General features: G+C 51.9%; 2 protein-coding genes across 22 annotated transcripts in view; one reads left to right on the top strand and one right to left on the bottom strand.

The window, feature by feature from the left end:
* Positions 1-6,746, top strand: part of CYRIB (CYFIP related Rac1 interactor B) — a 168,927-nt gene extending 162,181 nt beyond the window's left edge. For all 19 annotated transcript variants that reach the window (XM_070075485.1, XM_070075493.1, XM_070075494.1 and 16 more), the window contains one exon: positions 4,229-6,746. In XM_070075485.1, the coding sequence (XP_069931586.1) occupies positions 4,229-4,292 (64 nt within the window). In that variant the 3' untranslated portion in view covers positions 4,293-6,746. The remainder of the gene's footprint in view (positions 1-4,228) is intronic.
* On the bottom strand, positions 649-16,668 carry GSDMC (gasdermin C). Of its 3 annotated transcripts, XM_051844828.2 has the most exons (10): positions 16,618-16,668; positions 16,054-16,278; positions 15,400-15,580; positions 14,964-15,138; positions 13,834-13,939; positions 13,242-13,289; positions 12,528-12,679; positions 12,077-12,218; positions 11,566-11,639; positions 6,835-10,705 (listed from the first exon to the last, which is right to left on the bottom strand). In XM_051844828.2, exons 2-10 carry the CDS (start codon positions 16,271-16,273, stop codon positions 10,415-10,417), a joined length of 1,389 nt encoding a protein of 462 aa, XP_051700788.2. In that variant the 5' UTR covers positions 16,274-16,278; positions 16,618-16,668; the 3' UTR covers positions 6,835-10,414. The 3 variants fall into 3 exon arrangements, with proteins under 3 accessions (XP_069931585.1, XP_051700788.2, XP_051700790.2); XM_070075484.1 differs by lacking the exon at positions 16,618-16,668 and having other exon boundaries at positions 649-6,974; positions 16,054-16,583; XM_051844830.2 differs by lacking the exons at positions 6,835-10,705; positions 16,618-16,668 and adding an exon at positions 10,754-11,421 and having other exon boundaries at positions 16,054-16,578.
* Between the last annotated feature and the right edge of the window lie 2,997 nt (positions 16,669-19,665).

The raw sequence follows: 19,665 nt of genomic DNA, 5'->3' as shown, positions 1-19,665 counted from the left end.
CTGTTTTGTCCATAGTGTCTGGTATTCATTCTTGTACCTGGGAAGTTTTGTAAGGTTAACCCTTACACCTGGGTGCTTATCTAGCAGTGGTTTTAGTTGGCAGTGTTTCCTAGCCCTGTCATCACCACAGCTGTGAGCTGTTTGTGATTGGTGGGAATGGGATAGTAATAGTGTCTCCACTGTATAGACTCAAAAGTTCCCTCAGCTCTGAGAAATTAAAGAGTATGTACCTAGTAACTGTTGGGATGTAGTTTCAAATCCAGGATTTCATTCTGAAAACCCCATGCTCTCATTAAGTGTTAGGTTTATCATGTGATACACTTGAGGGTGGCATTATTACTAATGCAGGCAGCCATGTCCAGAGCGCGTAGCCTCTTCACTAGGTCTCAGTTTGAGCTCAGGCACCTTCACTCACTGCTTCATGTGAGCCTCACCTTTCATATGCTTCACGCAGAGCACACAGGTAATGTTAATAAGGCATTTTATTTTATTTTTTTCACTTGAGAGGTAGACTTACAGACAGAGAGGGAGAGACAGAGAGAAAGATCTTCCATCCACTGGTTCACTCTCCAAATGGCTGCAATGGCCAGAACTGGGCCTGTCTGGGCACATTTCTCCCATGCAGGTACAGGGGCCCAAGCACTTAGGTCTTTTTTTTTTTTTTTTTTTTTTTTTTTTGGCAGGCAGAGTGGACAGTGAGAGAGAGAAATAGGGAGGAAGGTCTTCCTTTACCGTTGGTTCACCCTCCAATGGCTGCTGCGGCCGGCACGCTGTGGCCAGTGCACCGTGCTGATCCGAAGCCAGGAGCCAAGTGCTTCTCCTGGTCTCCCATGGGGTGCAGGGCCCAAGCCCTTCGGCCATCCTCCAATGCACTCCCTGGCCACAGCAGAGAGCTGGCCTGGAAGAGGGGCAACCGGGACAGAATCCGGCACCCTGACTGGGACTAGAACCCAGTGTGCTGGCGCCACAGGCAGAGGATTAGCCTATTGAGCCATGGCACCGGCCACTTGGGTCATTTTCAACTGCTTTCCCAGGCCATTAGCAGAGAAAGTGATTGGAAAAGGAACAGCCAGAACATGAACTGGCGGCCATATGGGATTCTGGCTCTGCCCCACAGCGCCGGCCCCAAGAATGCATTATAGCCCCAAAATATGTAAGTGTTGTGACTTAGACCTTTACAAAATGGAGCTTACCATTTGCAGAAGTGTTGACCAAAACATTTAAACTGGAGGTGTAACCACATACACAGACACACACATATGCTTTGTTTTGAATGATTTTCTGTCGTAATTATATATATAGTACCTCCAACTAACACTATGCTGAGAAAGCAAAAAGTTGTGTCTGTGATTTACAATCAGAGAAATGGGACAAAATGCCTTTAATAAGAGGAAAAGAGAGGGGCCAACACTGTCGCGTAGTGGGTAAATCCACCGCCTTGCAGTGCTGGCATCCCATATGGGTACCGGTTCATGTCTTGGCTGCTCCACTTCTGATCCAGCTCTCTGCTAATTGCCTGGGAAAGCTGTAAAAGATGGCCCAAGTCCTTGTGCGCCTGCACATGCGTGGAAGACCTGGAAGAAGCTCCTGGCTTTGGATCAGCACTGCTCCAGCCATTGAGGCCAATTGGGGAGTGAACCAGTGGATGGAAGACACCTCTCTCTCTCTCTTTCTCTCTCTCTTTCTCTCTCTCTCTCTCTCTGACTCTTGAATTTCAAATAAATAAATCTTAAAAAAAAAAAGCGAAGGAGAGCTAGAGAGGGGAGTTCATGTTCAGTGCTACATAATTGTCTTTAAATTTAAGAGTAGAAGTAAATAATAGTTGCTTTTCTTCAGTAGAAGAGCTATATGTACTTGGAAAAAGGACTGCTTTAGTGCACAAAAGGAGATAATACTTGATATCTCCATATTATTTTCACACACATTTGATATTACTAACCTTGACTTGACAAAAAATGAAATGACATCATATGCCTGTTTGTTAGCTGCCCGTGATGGGTCTGAAAACTGCGGGGAGCTAAGATCACACCTACAGAGGAAGAGACTGCTTGTGTCATGTGGAGAGAGGCAAACACTCAAAATTCAGAAGCTCACAGTACCTCGCGAGTTTAGTGACATTTTTAAAGATTTATTTATTTATTTGAAAGAGTTAACAGAGAAGGAGAGACAGATCTTCCATTTGTTTGTTGACTCCACAGATGACTGCAGTGGCCAGGACTGGGCCAGGCCGAAGCCAAGAGCCAGGAACTGGGAACTTTATCCAGATCTCCCACGTGGGTGCAAGGGCCATCTTCTGCTTTTCCTTGGCACATTATTAAGGAACTGGATTGGAAGTAGAGTAGCCAAGACTCAAATCTGCACCCATAGGGATGCACACTGGCTCCAGGATTGTGATATTTTTACTCTGTATAAAGCAGGCTAAATGTTTGCTAAATCGTGTCCCAGTTAATGTCAGTGATCTTGTGTGGGCTTTTCTTTCCATTCTAGCAACATCACTTGTCTTCCTACCCCAAGTATTGATTGAGCACTTGTTAGGTGCCAGTCATGCTAGCGTCTCTTTCATATATGAGAATGGTTTGGAATTGACTTGAAGTAATATTGTAGAGAGTATATTAGTACACAATTACCGTGTGTGTCTTTCTACCTCTCCAAAGATGTTCTTGATTGCAGATGCTTTCTTTGATTTTTAAATGGATTTGAAATGAACTTAACAAGAGTTGAGCTTAAACCTTGAAACTGTCTTGTGTACCTGCTTAGAAGTCTACAGTTCTTAATGTTATATGTGAAACTCTTGTAAACCAAACCAATGGATTATTTCCAAAAAGCTCCCACATTTAAGCATTTTTTTCCATTGCTTCTAATCTGGCCAAAGCCTTGATCATTTCCCCTGCGGTCCTCAGTATCAGGCCCTTGTCTGGTCCCCCTGCTGCTCCTCCTGTTCCGTAGAATGATCCTTTCAAAACAGAAATGAGGCGTAGGCTTTTGGTGCTGCAGTTAAGACCCCTCTTGGGATGCCCCCATCCCATATCAGTTTTGGGTTCTGCTACCCATCCAGCTTCCTGCTAAGGTACGTGCACATTGGTAGGCAGCAGGTGATGGCTCTAGTTTGTGGGTCCCTGCCCAACCACATTGGAGACCTAGATTGAGTTCCAGGTTTCTAGCTCGTGCCTGGCCTAGCCCTGACTTTGTTGCTGTCATTTGGGGAGTGAACCAGTGGATTGAAATCCCATCACCTTCTACTTAATGTCCTCTATTGGCTTTCACTGCACTTGAAATTGTCAGCCTCCTTACTAGCGATCTGTGATGTCTACATGAGCAAGTCTTCTTGGCTACTACTGCTTGTACTTTTCTCCCTCCGCAGGATGGTAAACTTCTGGAACAGTGTCTGACACTAAGTAGGTTTGCCTGTTGGTTTCTGCTGTTTAAAGGAATCCCATGGTGAATGTTGTCATAATTACTAATTCTTCTTTGGATTCTTAATTTGAGTTTGCATGATCATAGTAAAACACACCTACTTGGAGATAAGGAACACTCAGAATTAAGGTATTCTCTAAGTGCCAGATTGAGGGATGTGACGGTTGTGGTAGTTCTGCTGTCTTATATACAGAACAGAACAGAGGTGGTGCAATTCGCTGTAAAGGGCCCAGGGTAAGCAAATATTTTAGTCTGTGTGAGCCATGTGACTTCTGTCACAGCTACTCTGTCATTTGCTGTCATAGCAAGAAGATAACTGTCAGGAATATGTAAATGAATCAGTGTGGCAAATTATATGCGAACATTGAGGTTTACTGTGTAAATGAATCAGCAAGGTATGTCATATGGAAATACTGAGATTTGAATTTGACACATTTTTAATTTTTCCCCTGACCCATCCAAAACGTAAAAACTAGAAATATGCTTAGCTCACAGGCTGTGGTAAAAAGAGATGGATTGGATTTGGCTCATGGACCACGATTTGCCAACCTCTGGGATAGAACACTTAACTTCATCTGAGTGAGAAGTTACAGCTAATTAATGACAATGAGGGTTTAACATTTTAAGTTGTAACTAAGTGAAATAGCTGTTAGCTTGTCTGTTGGCTGGTCAGCATCTATGGTATGGGAATCTGAACTGGGTTAAAGCTGTAGTGAAGAGACAGAATTTTGTGAGAGATTTCCCTGACCTATTGCTCATCTTGCCATAATCATAAAACCTGATAGAATTCCATAGTGCTGCTCTTTTCTTTCAGGTACACAACAAAACATTTGAATGATGAGACTACCTCCAAGCAAATTAAATCCATGCTGCAGTAACAGTCCTGGAGTGGGCCCTGCTGTGGACAGAAGACAGTGTTCTGCAATGACTGAGAATGCACAGTTTTTTAGTGATTGCAATTACTATCTCATTTATTCTTGCTTTTATTTCTTTCCTCTGTTCCTCTTCCCTCTTTTTTAATCATGTTCTTGTTCTTAAGACTTCTTTTCTGTGCCAAAATCAGTAAAGTTACACTCTGAAGGGATATTGTCCTTTCAAAAAGGCCATCTAAGGCAGCTAATTATGCATTGCATTGGGGTCTCTACTGAGAAAAATTCTGTGACTTGAACTAAATATTTTTAAATGTGGATTTTTTTTGAAAACTAATATTTAATATTGCTTCTCCTGCATGGCAAAACTGCCTATTCTGCTATTTAAAAGCCCTCAACAACTTTATTTTCTACTGCCGCTTTTTTCATGTGCAGCCAAAATGAAAATGTTTAAATTAATTGTGTTGTACAAATGGTACTCAACACAAACGTTTTTTAAATTAGTAAGACTTTTGTTTAAAGTTTTAATTTTGCATTTTGACTTTTTTTGTAAGGATGTATGTTGTGTGTTTAACCTTTATTAACTAACGTTAAAAACTGTGATGTGTGCGTAGAATATTACGTATGCATGTTCATGTTTAAAGAATGGCTGTTGATGATAAAATAAAAATCAGCTTTCATTTTTCTAAGTGTGGTTGGTTTACTGACGTTTTGTTTTTAGGCTTTTGAAGTTTTCCCCGTGTATATTTTATGGAATTTGTATATGTTACCTGATTTGTCCTTCTTTTAGGGGAGAACTGGGTCTTACTGATAGTGTTTTTCGTAATTGTTGTCAGTGTACATAGTTTTCATTGATTTTAAGATTTTGTTAAGTGTGATAAGATCAGTGATCTTGTCATTAACTTGACTTTTTCTTAATTTACTATTATGTGGATGTAATAATAAAGGGAAAGCCACACTCTGTTTGATTTTCGGTTCGCAGGAGTGAGAGCCTAGCAGCATGAGGCAGAGTGTGGAAGGAAGAGCAGCCCTTGACACACTGGGAGGAGAGTGAGTAGAAGAGAAACTCCTAGGAGAAAAGTGAAACGTGAGGGCCATGACCCCACTGGTGATAGAAAACTAACATGTTTTTCAGTTTAAGATCCTAAAATCCAAGTTTCATGATTAAGAACAAGCTGCTCCAGATGTCTGCTGCAGCCACGCCAGTGGTGTACGGAGAGGACTGAGATGTGACAGAATTCAGTGGTTAGCCGTGCCAGAGAATCCCAGAGGCTGGCGTCACGTCCTTCTGGGTTTGTAGCAGCACACCAAGGCTCACACGGCCTTGCTGGTGGAATCCTGCTGACCCCTTAGGCTCCTCCTGCTCACCATTCTCCCGCCGCACACCCTCGTCTGCAGCTGGGCGCAACTGCTCACTAGATTGTCCATGCACTGTTGCTTCTGGAACTCTGGTCCAGCAGGTCACTGAACCCAATGTGCTCTTCCTCCCTCATGTCCGTCTGGTAAACCCATCTTTCAGCTTCTCTTTCATGGATGACGCTGACCGTCTTCTTCAGAGAGTCCCTGTAACAGGTTGAGTAGTGGGCCCTCAAACAAGCTATGTCCACCAGGAATCTGTAAAGGGACCTTATTTGGGAAAAGGATGTTTGCAGGTGAAATCCTGTATTAGGGTGGGCCCTGAATGCAATGACACGTCCTTAGAAAAGAAGGGAAAATGGACCCAGAGTGGAAGGCTCTGTGAAGGTGGACGGAGAGATGCGGACACTGTCTTCAGCCGAGGAGCCACAGGAATTGCTCCCTTGGAGCCCCCGAAGGAACCAACCTTGCTACAATCTCAGTTCCAGACTGCTGCCCTGCAAGATTGTGGAAGTAAATTTCTGCTTCAGACTGTTCAGTTTGTGGTAATTTGTTAATGGCAGCCCTAAGAATCTACCAGAAGGATCTCCTGAAACACCTCTGACATTTCACTGTACTTGTGGGCGTCTTTGCTGATTCTGAGAGAAGCATAGTGTGTGGAGACGGGAAGGGAAGAGCCATGCCTGACTTCTTTCAGTGTCCCAAGGAAGGGTCTTGCACAGTACCCATGTTGGAATCAGTGCCAAGTGAATGCTTGAGTGGAGCAAATACAGATGGAAAATAGTGACGCAGGTGCAGTAGAGGCAGTCTATTGCTGTGGCCAATACAGTTGACATAGTTCTGCATCTGCATGTTGAAGAGTAAGTGGGAAAGTCTCAGCTCCAGCCCAGGGGCTGGCACGCTGGTCTGTGGGCTGATGGGCCCACCATCTGTTTTTGTATAGCCTGTGAGCTAAGAATGGTTGGAAAAACAGGTTGGAAAAAAAAAAAATCAAAAGAATAATGAATGGTTTTTTAAAAGGTTGAGAACAAAAGAATATTTTGTGGCATGAGAAAAGTATATGAAATTCTAATTGATGTTCATAAATAAAATTTTATTGGAACACAATCCAGTTTGTTTACATATTTTTATGGCATTTTTTGCACTACAACAGCAGAATTGTGTCAGAGACCACATGGTCGTCAGTGGCTAAAATACTTCCTGTCTGGCCTGCCTGTTCTTCCTGTTTGGAGCAGATTGATTTGACTGATGAGATAGAAGCACAGTTCTACAGCCTGATAAATGGAGCCATCTCTGCTGCCAACGGGAGGGTTCAGCCTCAGGTCTAACACTTGCCTGCAGGTCACCCAAAGAGAGAAAGTAGGCATCCTCTCACCTGTGCAATCTGATCTCTGTCCTTGGAATGAAGGTCGGTAGTTCAGGGCACAGGCTTATCAGGAAAATGGCCAGGGTCCGTGTTCAGCGAGTGTCCTGCCCACTGGAGGGAGGGGTGGCCCTCCAGTGTAGGTGTAGGGAAATCCTCCCACTTCAAGCTGCCTTCTTCTACTCTTAGCCCTAAAGGCCATCTGGTCAGTGTCTACTCATCTTAACCCTCAGTCCCTGTGCCTCTCTCTCCAGGACGCCGAATGGTTGGTTACATCATCCTTCCACCCAACCCCCATTCTTGTTTTTCACCACGGCCCTCCATGTAGATGAGTGGAGCTTGTCAGCCCATGGTTTTCTCACTTTCTGAAGATTTGGGATAAAAAACCTTCTTGCCTATTTTAAGATTGCTGCAAGTATTTTAGGCTTGTTTCAAGATAATTGTGTCCTTTTTTGAGTTAAAATGTCAGCCATTCCAGTTCCCTTTGAGACCTCAGTAACTACCACTCCAGGAGTCTTAAACCAGTAATCCCTGTAGAGCATATTGAAAAAATCTGTAGGATAGGATATGGCCATAAAGGTGTAACCAAAAAAAAACCTGTGCACTGACAGTGACCCCAATCCAAGTCATTTCTTGGGAACTCTTTTTCCCCCTCTACCCCTCTAGAGAAGTGAGATACCTGAGGCAAGTGACCTCCAGCATATGTGTTTGTATCGTATGCACTGCCTGCAAAGGCAGTAGTGGGACTTATTCTGGTCTCCCTCTTGAACTTAGTGTGACTTTATAAAACAATATTCAAAATAAACCTCTGAAGTGTGGCACCAAGAACTGTGCCTCACTGTGCATAACCTCCCCTGCATATCCGGGGGACAGAAATGATCGATGTTTGTCTCATTCTGATTTCTGTGACGCTTCACTACATAAAACCAATGCAAGGTAGCCTATTCCAGGTATTGCTGCCATTTGATATTTGTAACATCATTCGTGAGCCATACAAAATTCCTTCAAAATTAGCCTGCTGTGGATTTCCTGAATTTCAAGTGCCTCCTGCAGTGGCCAGATAAAATGATTTCGCACCGGCCTGTGGACTGCACATTCCCCACCCCTGGCCCAGAGTCATCAGTGGACTTAGTGGTCCTAAATACTTCCCTCACCCGATGGGGTTACTGGACCGTGCTCTGTGATTGTAATGATGCCTTTTAAAGAGGTTCTGGAACTGCCCTGACCACAGTTTTCCAAATGGGCAGAGGATTAACTGCATATTAGAAACTAAAACCAGCAACAACTGTTTCAAACATGAGTGTGTTCACGAGTCTTTATATCAAGACATGTTTAGTGAGTATCTGTCAAGCCATATGTGGCCTGTGTCCTGGGACCGCAAAGACCGAGGGAAGAGGTAGCTTTCTGGGGCATCTGTTGCCTCCGGGAGGTCTTGGCTGTGCTGCTTCCTCTCCCTGGGCTTCCAGTGCACCCAGCCCCCTCCCCAGGGAAGCAGTGCTGCTTGATCAGTTTGCTTGGTGGGAGTGGAGTCCTAGGGTGTGGTGAGCTCTTGGGATGCCCTGTCTTCCTATGACCCCTTCTGGGACTAGGGGTCTCCTTTGTAGCTCCTTGCAGTTGGAATTAACAGTGAGTACATATATTTTTTTTTTCCTTAATATCTGCCTTGCTCCACGTTGTCAGTTCCATAAGAACAGGCCATGTCTGTTCCCTGCATGCTGTATTCCCAGTGCCCCAACATGATCACTAGATTGTATAGGCCTTGGGAGATGCTAAGTGTGGAAGTTAATGGAGCGAAAGGTGCTGGGTGGGTGGTAGTGCACACGCGAGAGTTAACTCCAGCCAAGGCTGAGGGAGGGATGGAGTGTTAGCAGTGTCTTAGGAGAGCAGGGAGCAGAGAAGGGTGACAGGTCGGAGCCTGGCAGCCACTGCGGAGGCGTCAGTGAAGCAGTGACCTGACGTGATGTGTTTGAAGGGGTTACTGCAGCTGCCAAGCCAAGGACAGAGGCGGCAGTGAGGCGGTTCCGGTGATGCGGGCAGGACATCTCCACAGGGTGTTGTGTTGGGTGTCGGGACAGGGACCAGACTGGGGAGGTGTTCAGAAGGTGGAACTGACAGGCTTCCCCAGCAGAGTGAGAGGTGGAAGTGAGAGGTGCCAAGAAGGAGCCCAGCTTTAGGTCTGAGCAAGATGGAAGAGGGGGAAGGGAGGCCCATTTGGCAGGATCGCAGGATGACAAGGCACTCGGCTGCTGCCCTTCCAGGCGTGAGCTGGGCTGAGGAGGGAGATTTCTCCGGGGGGCATTTGGCAGGGTGGGGCGGGGGCCGGAAGTCAGACTACCAGGCAGCCCAGGGCAGAGAGAGACCACGACTGGGGATCTACTGTTGCAGGTGCCCATTAACTGGTGTCAGGCTGTCCCTGGGTCCTGCGGTCCCGACTTGTACCTGGGCAAGCCGCTAAGGTAACACCGCTGTCAGGATGTGTCCCATCTGCTTTGGGGCAGGCCAGAGCAGGGAGACCTGCACAGAAGCAGCCACAGGCAGAAGAGGTGTCTCCACACACCCCCTGGCCACAAAGCGCGCCCCTGCCCCGCCTCCTGTGCTGACCCCAAGCGAGGACCTCCTGGAGGCTGAGCTCTTGAGGTGGGTTCTGCCAGGACCTCCTTCCAAGGCAAGGAAACATCTTTACTGGGGCCACAATAGAAGAGCATGCTGTCCAGGGGGCACAGACACAGTGCATGTGCACCACACACGCTCCCACACACAGCCATGTTGTACCGAAAGCCACCCCCTCCCCCCCGTCAATCAGAAGAGCTGTACTTCTGTCCTGGGAGGTGCTGGGAGTGGCCATCAGAACCAGACTTCGAAAGAGCCTGCTCTGCGGCCAGCCCTGGTCCCCTGCCCGTAATCCCCTGAGCGGTGCAGCTGGGGAGACCCGAGTCTTCTAACCTACCCCTCTCATCTCACAGACAGGGAAACGGGTGGGGGGCGGGGGAATTAAGGGGAAATTAAGTCCTCTGTACCTGGAGAAAGCCTCCACAGCTTCCTTCAGAAAGACTAACACTGTTATTAACAACGCCAGCACCACATGGCCTCAGCATAGCCAGGTGCACCTCTGAGCGCGTTCAGTTTAGCTTTCAGGATCTTCACCGTAGTTCTATTAGAGTTACTGTGAATTCTGTGGTCCAGGGACCAGGGCAGGAGCACAGAGCTGCACAGCTGCCAGTGGCAGCAGAACCTTGCACTGGGCCAGGCTGTTCTGGAACCAGCCTCCAAAGCTCTCAGGAAGAACCCGGACCCACTTTGAAAAGAGCTTGCCCAACGTCTGGGAACCAGCCCCGAAAACAACAGGAGACAGTGTGTGAGTCCGTCCTGGCGGAGGCCACCCAAAGGCCAGCAGCTCCCTGGAGTCAGGACCCTAGAGGCACGATGTGACCTCCTCCTCAGACACTGGCTGGGAGGGCCCGGGGCTGGGACCGGCCAGCAGCTGCAGCCCTTCCAGGCACCCATACAGTGCAGAGACCTGGGGCACTGCAGCGGGGTCCCAGCTGAGCTGGCAGCCGGGCCCCTGGAGCTCCAGCCCACAGCTCTCCAGCAAGCTCAAGGCAAGGACCACAGCCTCACTGGGCAGGGCCGAGAGGACCTCTGGTGGGAGGGAACATCTTGCCTCCTCCCTCTGAGTGAAGTTGGCCTCTAGGATGCTTGCTACCTGCAAGGAACCAATCAGAATGAACAGAGAGGTCTCTGGGATCCTGGGTCAGCAGAAGCCACCCTGGGGAAGCCACCACAGCCATGCAGTGGCCCTGGGGTCTGTTCCCTGTAGAATGGTGGACCCCAGTATTGTCCAACCCCAGCCCCACCGGCCTCAACACCATCTTTCACTTCCTCTGGCAGGAGAGAGTGAGCGCCAACCCTTCCTAGCATCCGGGTCTTTGCACAAGCTATTCTGCCCGGATGCCCAGCTCCGCGTCTGCCTGTGTAAACTAAATCCAGGACTGCCGTTATCTCCCGGAGTGGCGGTGGGGGCTGGCTCTTTCACTGGAGCCTGGCACCAGGCACAGGTGGAATACAGTCAATGAATAAAGTCCGGTAGGACTGGTTAGGGCTCACCTGGGAGAGGCTGCACCCACCTGGACACCGGGAGGTCAGAACCTGGGGCCTACTTGCACTCTGTGGGCCAGGGCAGTGCAGAGGGCTAACAAAGGGCGGGCATCTGGTGCAGGGGTGAAGGTGCTGCCTGTGTCATTCGCAGCCCCTATTGGAGTGCCTGGGTTCGAGTCCTGGCTCTGCTTCCAATTCCAGCTTCCTGCTAATGTGGATCCTGGGAGGCAGCAGGTGATGGATCAAGGGCTTGGGTTTCTGCCACCTTCATGGGAGACCCAGATGGAGGTCCTTGCTCTGCCTTCAGGCTGGCCTAGACCATGGCTGTTGTGGGCATTTGAGGAGTGAACCAGCATATGGAAGACCTGTCTCTCTGCATTTCAGGGACCCCCAGGGGCTGGGGACTGGACCCTCCAGTCTTCCCCGGCTGCTCCCCCCAGCCCACTTCATCTCCCTGGGGGCCCTCACCAGCTCCAGTTGCTGAGGCAGGATCTGTCTCTCCAGGACCTGGGCCAGCAGCCACTGCTGGCTGTCACTCAGCACTGTGGAGGGATGGAGAGGGAGGAGCACTGAGTGCAGGGGGCTCGGGTACCCCACGACTCTCCTCATGGCCCTGGAAACCCTGGGGAGGGAGGGCTAGCATGCTGGAGCCCCGAGGCGGGGAGAATCCCTCCAGGGTTCTGCAACACAGAAGCTGTGTCAACCCCTGGAACCGCTGAGTGGCTGCAAGCAAGTTGCTGCCCTCCCCTGCCCGGCTCCTCGGTTTTCCTGAAACCCAGTCAGGTTGGAGGTGGGCTCCACTTGTCAACGGGCTTCGGTGCACCAGCTCCACTGCCGGCAGTGGCTCTGGGATGTGATTATTCACCAGGATGTGAGGATTGGCCAGGTCAAGCTGGGGCTCAGCAGGGCTGACCATCGGAGCTTCAGGGGGCCCTCCCTCTGGGCCCTCTTCCTCCCAGCCCCGGCCCATTGCCCTTACCCACTAGGGCTCCCAGGAGGTGGAGGAAGGCCCTGCCTCTGGAGGGCGACAGGTTGCCTGAGGGGTCCTGCAGGCTGCACACGATGACGCCACCAGGGCCCTGCAACTGTCCCAGCAACCCGGCGTCCAGGGCCTGCTCCAGCTGCAGGGAAGGGGTAAGCGAGAGTAACGTGGGGCCAGCCGGGGTCTCACCTTGGGCCTTCTGTCCACACCACCACCCCAGGCCCCAAAGGGGAGGGGACATAAGCTTGCATTTGGATGATGGCTCTTCCAGCAGGGGGTGAGTGGCTTTAGTCCCCAGTGAGCAAATGCTGGGAGTGTTGGACATAGCTGTGCCCACCCAGCACGGGGCCTGCCTCATCCAGCCAGGCTGGGCGCTCCCCCAAGACTCAGTGCCGTTCTGCCTCTCCTTCCCCTCTGCCTCCTCCTCTGCATTCCAGGGGCCCCTCACCGTATCCTCCAGTTCCTGGAGCGCCTGAGGGTCCCCGAGCAATTGGTGGAGGGCACCCAGCAGTGTCTTGCGCAGCTCCGGGGACAGTGTGGCCAGGTCCTGCAGCTGGGCAGCCACCTGGCTCCGCAGGTCCTGGAAGTCCTGCTCCTCACCTGGGGCCCAAGGAGGTCCCAAAGTCTGAGCCCAGGGGGCAGCTCCCACTCCACACAGCACTGCTGTGTGTGCCTGCTTCCCATCCCCGACTTCAGTTAGCACTCGCTAAGCACTTGCCACACCCAGCACCCCCACAGCCCCCTCTCCCCAAGAAGAAGAGAACCCATGGCTCAGGGCCCAGCCTCCAAGGCTCTGTCTTGTCCCTGTCTGTCCAGCTGGGATGGGCTTCTCCTGCTCCAAGCACCACTTCAGCAGGCCTGCGCTACCCCTGCCTTCCTGCTCCGACCACCGGGACCATGACAGTGGCCTGTTCAGGTCCCCTCAGGTCCCAGACACTGTCCACACCCCATCTCAGACCCTCTAACCCAAACAGATGAGTGGCCACAGCTGCCGTCTCTATATGGAGGAGGACACCCACGTGACTCCCATGCTCATGATCCACCCAAGCTTCTGGGTGGTTCTCCTTAGGTGGAGTCAGCCCCGAGGGACAGGGGTGACAACATGGCAGAGGGAGGGGACCTCAGGAGCCAGCCAAGTGGAGACAGACCTCAGGATGCTCACCTCCACCAGCGTCCCCACAGCGCCGCCCTTCGGGGAGGCAGAGAACAGCTGCAAAGAGAGGGGGCACCGGCAGGAAAAGGGGTGTGTCCCTGAGAGGAAGGCGGAAACCAGCCACGTGCGGCGGAGACTGTGGACAGCACCTCCAGGGCCACGCAGGCCAAGTGCTGCTCCTGGTTCCCACCTTGCCCACGAGGGGCGGGAGGCCGTCTGAGCCCTGTTCCTTCCCACCCTGGGCCTGAGGCCCCGAATTCAGGAGCCAGATGTGAGCTCCTGGGGCAGCCCCACATTAGCTCAGCTCCAGACGCATCTGTGGTTCACGGGGGTTCTGGGATGGGACATTTATTAGGGGAACAACCTCCTCCCCCCCCCCACCAAGACTTGAGTCCCCTGAGTCTCTGTGCCAGTTAGAGGACAAGGACCGTCCCTCAGGTAGGATGCAGCCCTCCCCCAGAGGCTGGGGAGCGAGTGTTTCTCTGAAAGCCAAGTCCCTTCTGTGCTATGGGAGTGGGGGCGTGGCCAGCTAATGTTCACGTCCCTGGAGAAACAGCGCCCAGGGCACAGGCTGGCATGGGCAAAGTGGGAGGGGTCTGACCCCAGTGATCCTCTTCAACCACCAGCTGCAGCACTCTGTAGGCCACGACACTGCCCTGCGGGACAGTCACTGTCTTCTCTCTGTCCATGGTGCTCTGCCCCTGGACCTGTGAAGGGGCAGGGAGAACCGGACACCCTATCCTCACAGGCCTCCAGGAGTGGGTCTTAGAGGCAGGTGGGGCTGGAGGGGATCGTGGGGTCTCCCTTGATGCAGGGTGTTCAGGGGTGGTCAGGGTAGAGGGTGCAGGAGTTGGAGGGGGCAGAGATCGCAAATGCAGCAAGCATAGCATTCTGCAAGACACGGTGTGCACAGTTAATTCCAGAAAGAAACCCCACGGCATTCTAGGGTCAAAACAATACACGTGAGCTCAGTAAGAGCTCTAAGTGCCACACAGCAGTTCGAGTCCCAGCTGCCCCACTTCCCATCCAGGTCTCTGCTAATGGCCTGGGAAACCAGTGGAAGATGGCCCATGTGCTTGGGCCCTTGCATGCATGTGGGGGACCTGGAAGAAACTCCTGGGTCCTGGCTTCGGCCTGGCCCAGCCCTGGCTGTTGTAGCCCTCTGGGGAGTGAACCAGCGGATGGAAGCTCTCTCTCTCTTCCTTTCTCTCTAACTCTGCCTTTCAAATAAATAAAATAAAAATCTTGTGGTTTCCTTATTTGCTGCAAATAAATTACTTTGTGTGGCAGCCCCTTCTGGTGTGTTTCTTAGAACTTGCCAGGAAGTGGGTCCCCCAGTTTGGGGTAACACCAGTTCCCACAGTCAGCCAGGGGTCATGTCAGGCCCTGTTCCCCTGGCACGTCTGCTCCAGAGTGACTGCAGACCCCCAGCCTCACTGACCCAGAAGGATCACCTGGGAGACAGCAAATACCACCAGGGATTGGGTCTCACTCCAGACCACCCAAGACAGAACAGGGCAGGTGTTTGGGCACTGGTATCAAAGCAACTTCAACAACAAACCCAAGGAAACACCCTCGCAGGTGACCCCAAAGTGCAGTCAGCACCGAGAACCAGGGTGCAGGCGCCTGGGGCCAGCATTCCCGGCTGGAAGAGGCCATCTGCAGTGGGGCCAGTTAGGGCAGCAGGGCGGGGCCCTCTGGTGGCAGCTCAGGACAAGGCACACCTCGCACCTTCAGATGGCCCAGCCCGGGGAAGGACAGCTGCCCCGTCCCCTCTGCTCGGCCGAGGCTCCGCAGCGTGGTGTCCTGCAGAGTCTCCACCGCTTCTGTCACCACGTACAGGCGCTCCCTCTGCGTCCGGCTCTGCAGCTCCCTGAGCAGCAAGGGCCTGGGCGTCCTCAGTTTCCTGCAACCGTGTGTTTGGGGGGTGGGAAGGGTGGGAGAGAGGACAGCTGGGGCGGGTACACGATAATTCTACACCACAGGCCGAAAATGGGCTTCTGCAAGCTGAATTGCACACTAGGCTTAAGGACTTTGGCTCAGGGCTTCCCGCGAGGCCTCGGCCCCTCCCCCACCCCCAATTCCTCCCTCCAGCCTGGATAACCCAGGGCCACAGGCCTTGAGCCAGAGGAGCCCCACCTGCCCGCGTGACCGCTCCACGGCTCACCTGCTCTCCATCAGGCCCTCCCAGGTGTGAGGGGAAATGCTGAGGGTCTGCACGGCCAGCGTGCAGCTGTGGGTGACCACGCCGCCCCCTGCCACCTTGCCCTGCAGCCCGACGCTCACAGCTCCTGTCACCCCGCGAGTCACAGACTTTCGGATATGGATAGGCTGGCTTCGGCTGACCTCTGTGGAGACAGATGCCCATGCTGGAGGCAGACAGGGAGGAAGGCAGGCTGGTGGGGTGAGGGCAGGCGGGGGCGTGGGCTTGGGTCTCAGCCCTGCTTCCCAAGCAGTCTGCACCACTTACTGGCTGGCTGTGGCCTTGGGCAAGCCAGTGACCTCCTGGAGCCGTAGTCTCCCCCTCTCTAAGAGGGGGAGGAAGAACGGCAGGGCCTTCCTCCAAGGGAGGCCGTGAGGATGGCGGCCTTGGCCCAAGGCACCTCATCATGGCAGCCGTTGCTGAACGTTATCATCATGGTTCCTTCCTACCCAGCTAGGGGAGGAGGAAGAAGCAGCTCCCCTGCCCGAGCCGAGGGGGTCTCTGTGTGCCAGGTGGGGCTGCCCACCGGTTCAGCCCCGCTCACCCGTCTCCCCCACAGCTGCCTGGCAGCCGTCTGCGCTCGGTGGCTCCTGCGCCCCACCGCCTATTCACACGTACCTGGGGCCGGAGAACCAGGCTCCAGCAGATCCAGGAGCGAGAAGTCGGTGGGGATGAGGCGGGTGCCCCAAGGCCAGGGGTGGCACCTGCACTTCTTTCTCAGCACGCAGAAGGGACGCAGGCGGGGGGCGCTGTTCAGGCTGTCCGCGGGCACCAGCTCCCCCATCCTGCCCAGCTCCCGCACCACCAGCTGGCTGCCCCTTGCGAACAGGGACGACATGTTCCCTGAGGGGGCGAAACGCGCCGCGTCTGTGGGCCAGCGCCGTGGTCAAGCCCGCATCTATGCCCGCCTCGCCAGGGGGCCCAAGCCCACAGAGTCCTAGGAGAGGCCCCGAGCTGGGCCTGTGCGCTCCCCGGCCTGCAGGGGGCGCCAGAGCCGCGCCCGCTGCACCCGCGAGGGAATCGGCGGGCTCCGGGGCGCTCTCAGCGTCGCTGGGGCCAGTGCTGGGTCTGGGTTCGGCCTCTGAGGGACAAGAGGACAGCGGCGACATTTGAAGGCCGCCAGCCCATGTCGGAGGGGAGCTGGGGGGTGGTCTCCGGGGCCCCGGACCTCCCACCCCCTACCTGACAGCGGGACCTTCCGGTGGCCCCAGGCCGTGGGGTTGCCAGCCCTGCCCCCGCCCCGGGGACCGTGACCCCAGCCCTGGACGTCCAGCGCTGGCTGACCCCCAAGCGGCCTGTCCCCTCCGTCAGCGGCCCACCAGGCCCGTTACTTGGGAGTACTCTGAATAGCCATGCGTTGTTCGAAGAAGTTCAGACGGATTAAAGAAATCAAGTTGTTCTGTAAGATGTGCTTTTAAACTTCAGAGCTGCAGCCCCGCTCCCCTCCCCGGACGCTGCTTTCGACTTTTTGTTGCTTATTTTGGTATCAGAGATCTTTGTAAAACATTTATTTAAAAGGCAGAGTTAGAGAGAGGAAGGGAGGAGGAGGAGGGGGGAGGAGAGGAGGAGGGATTGATTGATTGATTCCATCTACTGGTTCTCTCCCCAAATGGCAACAACAGCCGTGACAGGGCCAGGCCAAAGCCAGGAGCCAGGAGCTTCCTCCAGGTCTCCCATGCAGGTGCAGGGGCCCAGGCACTTGGGCCACCTTCCACTGCCTTCCCAGGCCATAGCAGAGAGCTGCATGGGAAGTGGAGCAGCCAGGACTCGAACCTGCACCCATTTGAGATGCCAGCATGGCAGTCTAAGACTTAACCCACTGTGCCCCCACACGCCAGCGCCTTAGATCTTTTTATAAACTGGGTTCATTGTGATATAATTCACACGCCATGCAGTTCACCCTTGGACGTGTGCCTGTCAGTGACTGCTAGTGCATTTTCATGATTTCCGCCTTTAGCATCCATTCTCCCTGCTGTCCCATCGCATCCCATCCCACTCCTGCTGGCTCTGGGCAACCACCGATCTATTCTCTGTTTCTATGGATTTGCCAGTTCTGGACACTGAATATAAATGGGACAATGCAATATGTATTTGGGCGTGTGTCTGTCGTGTTACTGACCATTGTCAGTTTTAGGCATTGCTCATGGATGTACCTTGAGAATAAGGACTTTGAGTCCCCTCCCTCCAGAACAGGCACAAGTCCTGTTTGCATCTTCCCAAGTGAGTTGCATCACAGTTCTCTGTAAGCTCTATGCAGCTACTGATATTTTTCCTTTCATGAAGAATTTCCCTTCTGTTTGTCTTCCCTTTCTTGTTTCCCAGGTACTCCTATCTAGTGACATCCAAACTCTGCCCATAGCTTAAATCTCCTACTGAGATGCTGAGATTCTAGGTGCTCTATCAATTTCAACTTCCTGGAGAAATCCCTCCTAAAGCCTTCTGCTTGCTCAGATGGGAGCTGGCTGCCCTCTGCCCCCAGGAAATCCACGTCACCCTGGGAACCCCCCCCCCCATCTCTTCTACACAAACCTCCTGTTATCCAATGCCTTCCACTTGGATTTTTTCTTCTTCTTGGTTTGTCATATCCTCTAACAGCTTCCTGGAAAAAGGGACATAGGAACCAATTTTTAAAACATTTTGTCTGAAAATGTCTTTTTTTCTACCTTCAGGTTTGAGAGAATTTTTTTTAAGATTTTATTTTTACTTATTTGAGAGACAGAGTTACACACAGTGAGGGGTCATTCCCCAAATGGCCACAATATTCAGAGCTGGGCTGATCTGAAGGCAGGAGCTTCTTCCAGGGCTCCCATGCAGGTACAGGAGCCAGGTATTTGGGCCATCTTCTACTGCTTTCCCAGGCCATTAGTAGAGAGCTGGATTGGAGGAGGAGCAGCTGAGACTTGAACTGGTGCCCATATGGGATGCTGGCACTGCAGGTGGAGGCTTATCCTACTATGCCACAGTGCCAGCCCTGAGAGAGAGAGAATTCTACATTGCAAATAATTTCCCCTCAAAAGTTAGGAAGGAATGTTGCTGTGGATTCGTTCTGAGAGGAGGAGTGTGGTGGGGGCAAGAGGTGCAGAGTCACCACACAGACCCCAGAAGTTGGATGAAAACCAGGGAGCAGCCTACAGACTCGTTTATTTCAGTTGGTACAGCAGCTTATATAGCCAAGGCAGTCAATCTGGTCAAGGGACGGTTATGCCCTAACTAATCACAGCCTGTTGCCAGGCAGGCTCTGCTGGCAGGTGGTTTCCCAGGGGGTTTCCGAAGCCACTCCTGAGTAACTGATGCTGGCTTGCCAGCGGCCATCTTGGCATGGCCTTCTCATTCCACCACAAAGGAATAACTTCATTGCTTCTAGCTCCCTGTGTGATTATAACATAAAATCATTTTCACTTATGGTCTTTTGTAAGAAACCCTTGTTTTTCCCTCTGGATTATCACATTGTCCTGGATGTCCTGAAATGTCATAAAAATGTGTCAGGCCCTTGATGTACAATTTCAATCTGGAAACTCAAGTCCAAATTAGATGATGTTTTCTTGAATTATTTCATCAATGATTTCTTTTTTGATATCTGTGTGTTCTTTTCATATTAATTGAAGACTATATCTCTTCCAGTTGAGTTGGCCATTCCCACTGGGATATTGACCAGCCAACAGACAAAATGGAAGACATCCCTTCTTTTTAAAAAATTAATTAATTTATTTGAAAGTCAGAGTTAGAGAGAGGAGAGGGTGAGACGGAGAGAGCTCTTCCATCTGCTGGTTTACTCCCCAGATGGCTGCAATAGCCAGGGCTGGGCCAAGCTGCAGTCAGGAACCAGGAGCTTTTTCTGGGTCTTCTGTATGGATGGGAGGAGCCCAAGTACTTGGACCATCTCCTGCTGTTTTCCCCAGGCCATTACCAGGGAGCTGGATTGGAAGTGGAGCAGCTGGGACCCAAACTAACACCCATAAGGCATGCCGGCATCGCAGGAGGCGGCTTTACCTACAACGCCACAGCACTGGCTCCCAGAAGATATTCCTCTTGGGTCCTGTTTGAAGCCAGCAGCGACAGCAAACCAACAGTCTTGATGCAGGCTTAGAGAGATTGTTCTCATTTTTTGTAGGCCTTGTTTTACTCGGATGTTAGACCTCCCAAATTGCTCTTCTAAATTTCTTATCTTTTCTTTCCTATTTTGGCGTTTTGCTCTACTTTTTGAGAAACTTTCTTAATTTTATCTTTATT

This window comes from Oryctolagus cuniculus, chromosome 6 (genome assembly GCF_964237555.1).
Source record: "Oryctolagus cuniculus chromosome 6, mOryCun1.1, whole genome shotgun sequence".
NCBI lineage: Eukaryota > Metazoa > Chordata > Mammalia > Lagomorpha > Leporidae > Oryctolagus > Oryctolagus cuniculus.
This window is presented reverse-complemented; position numbering and strand designations above follow the sequence as displayed.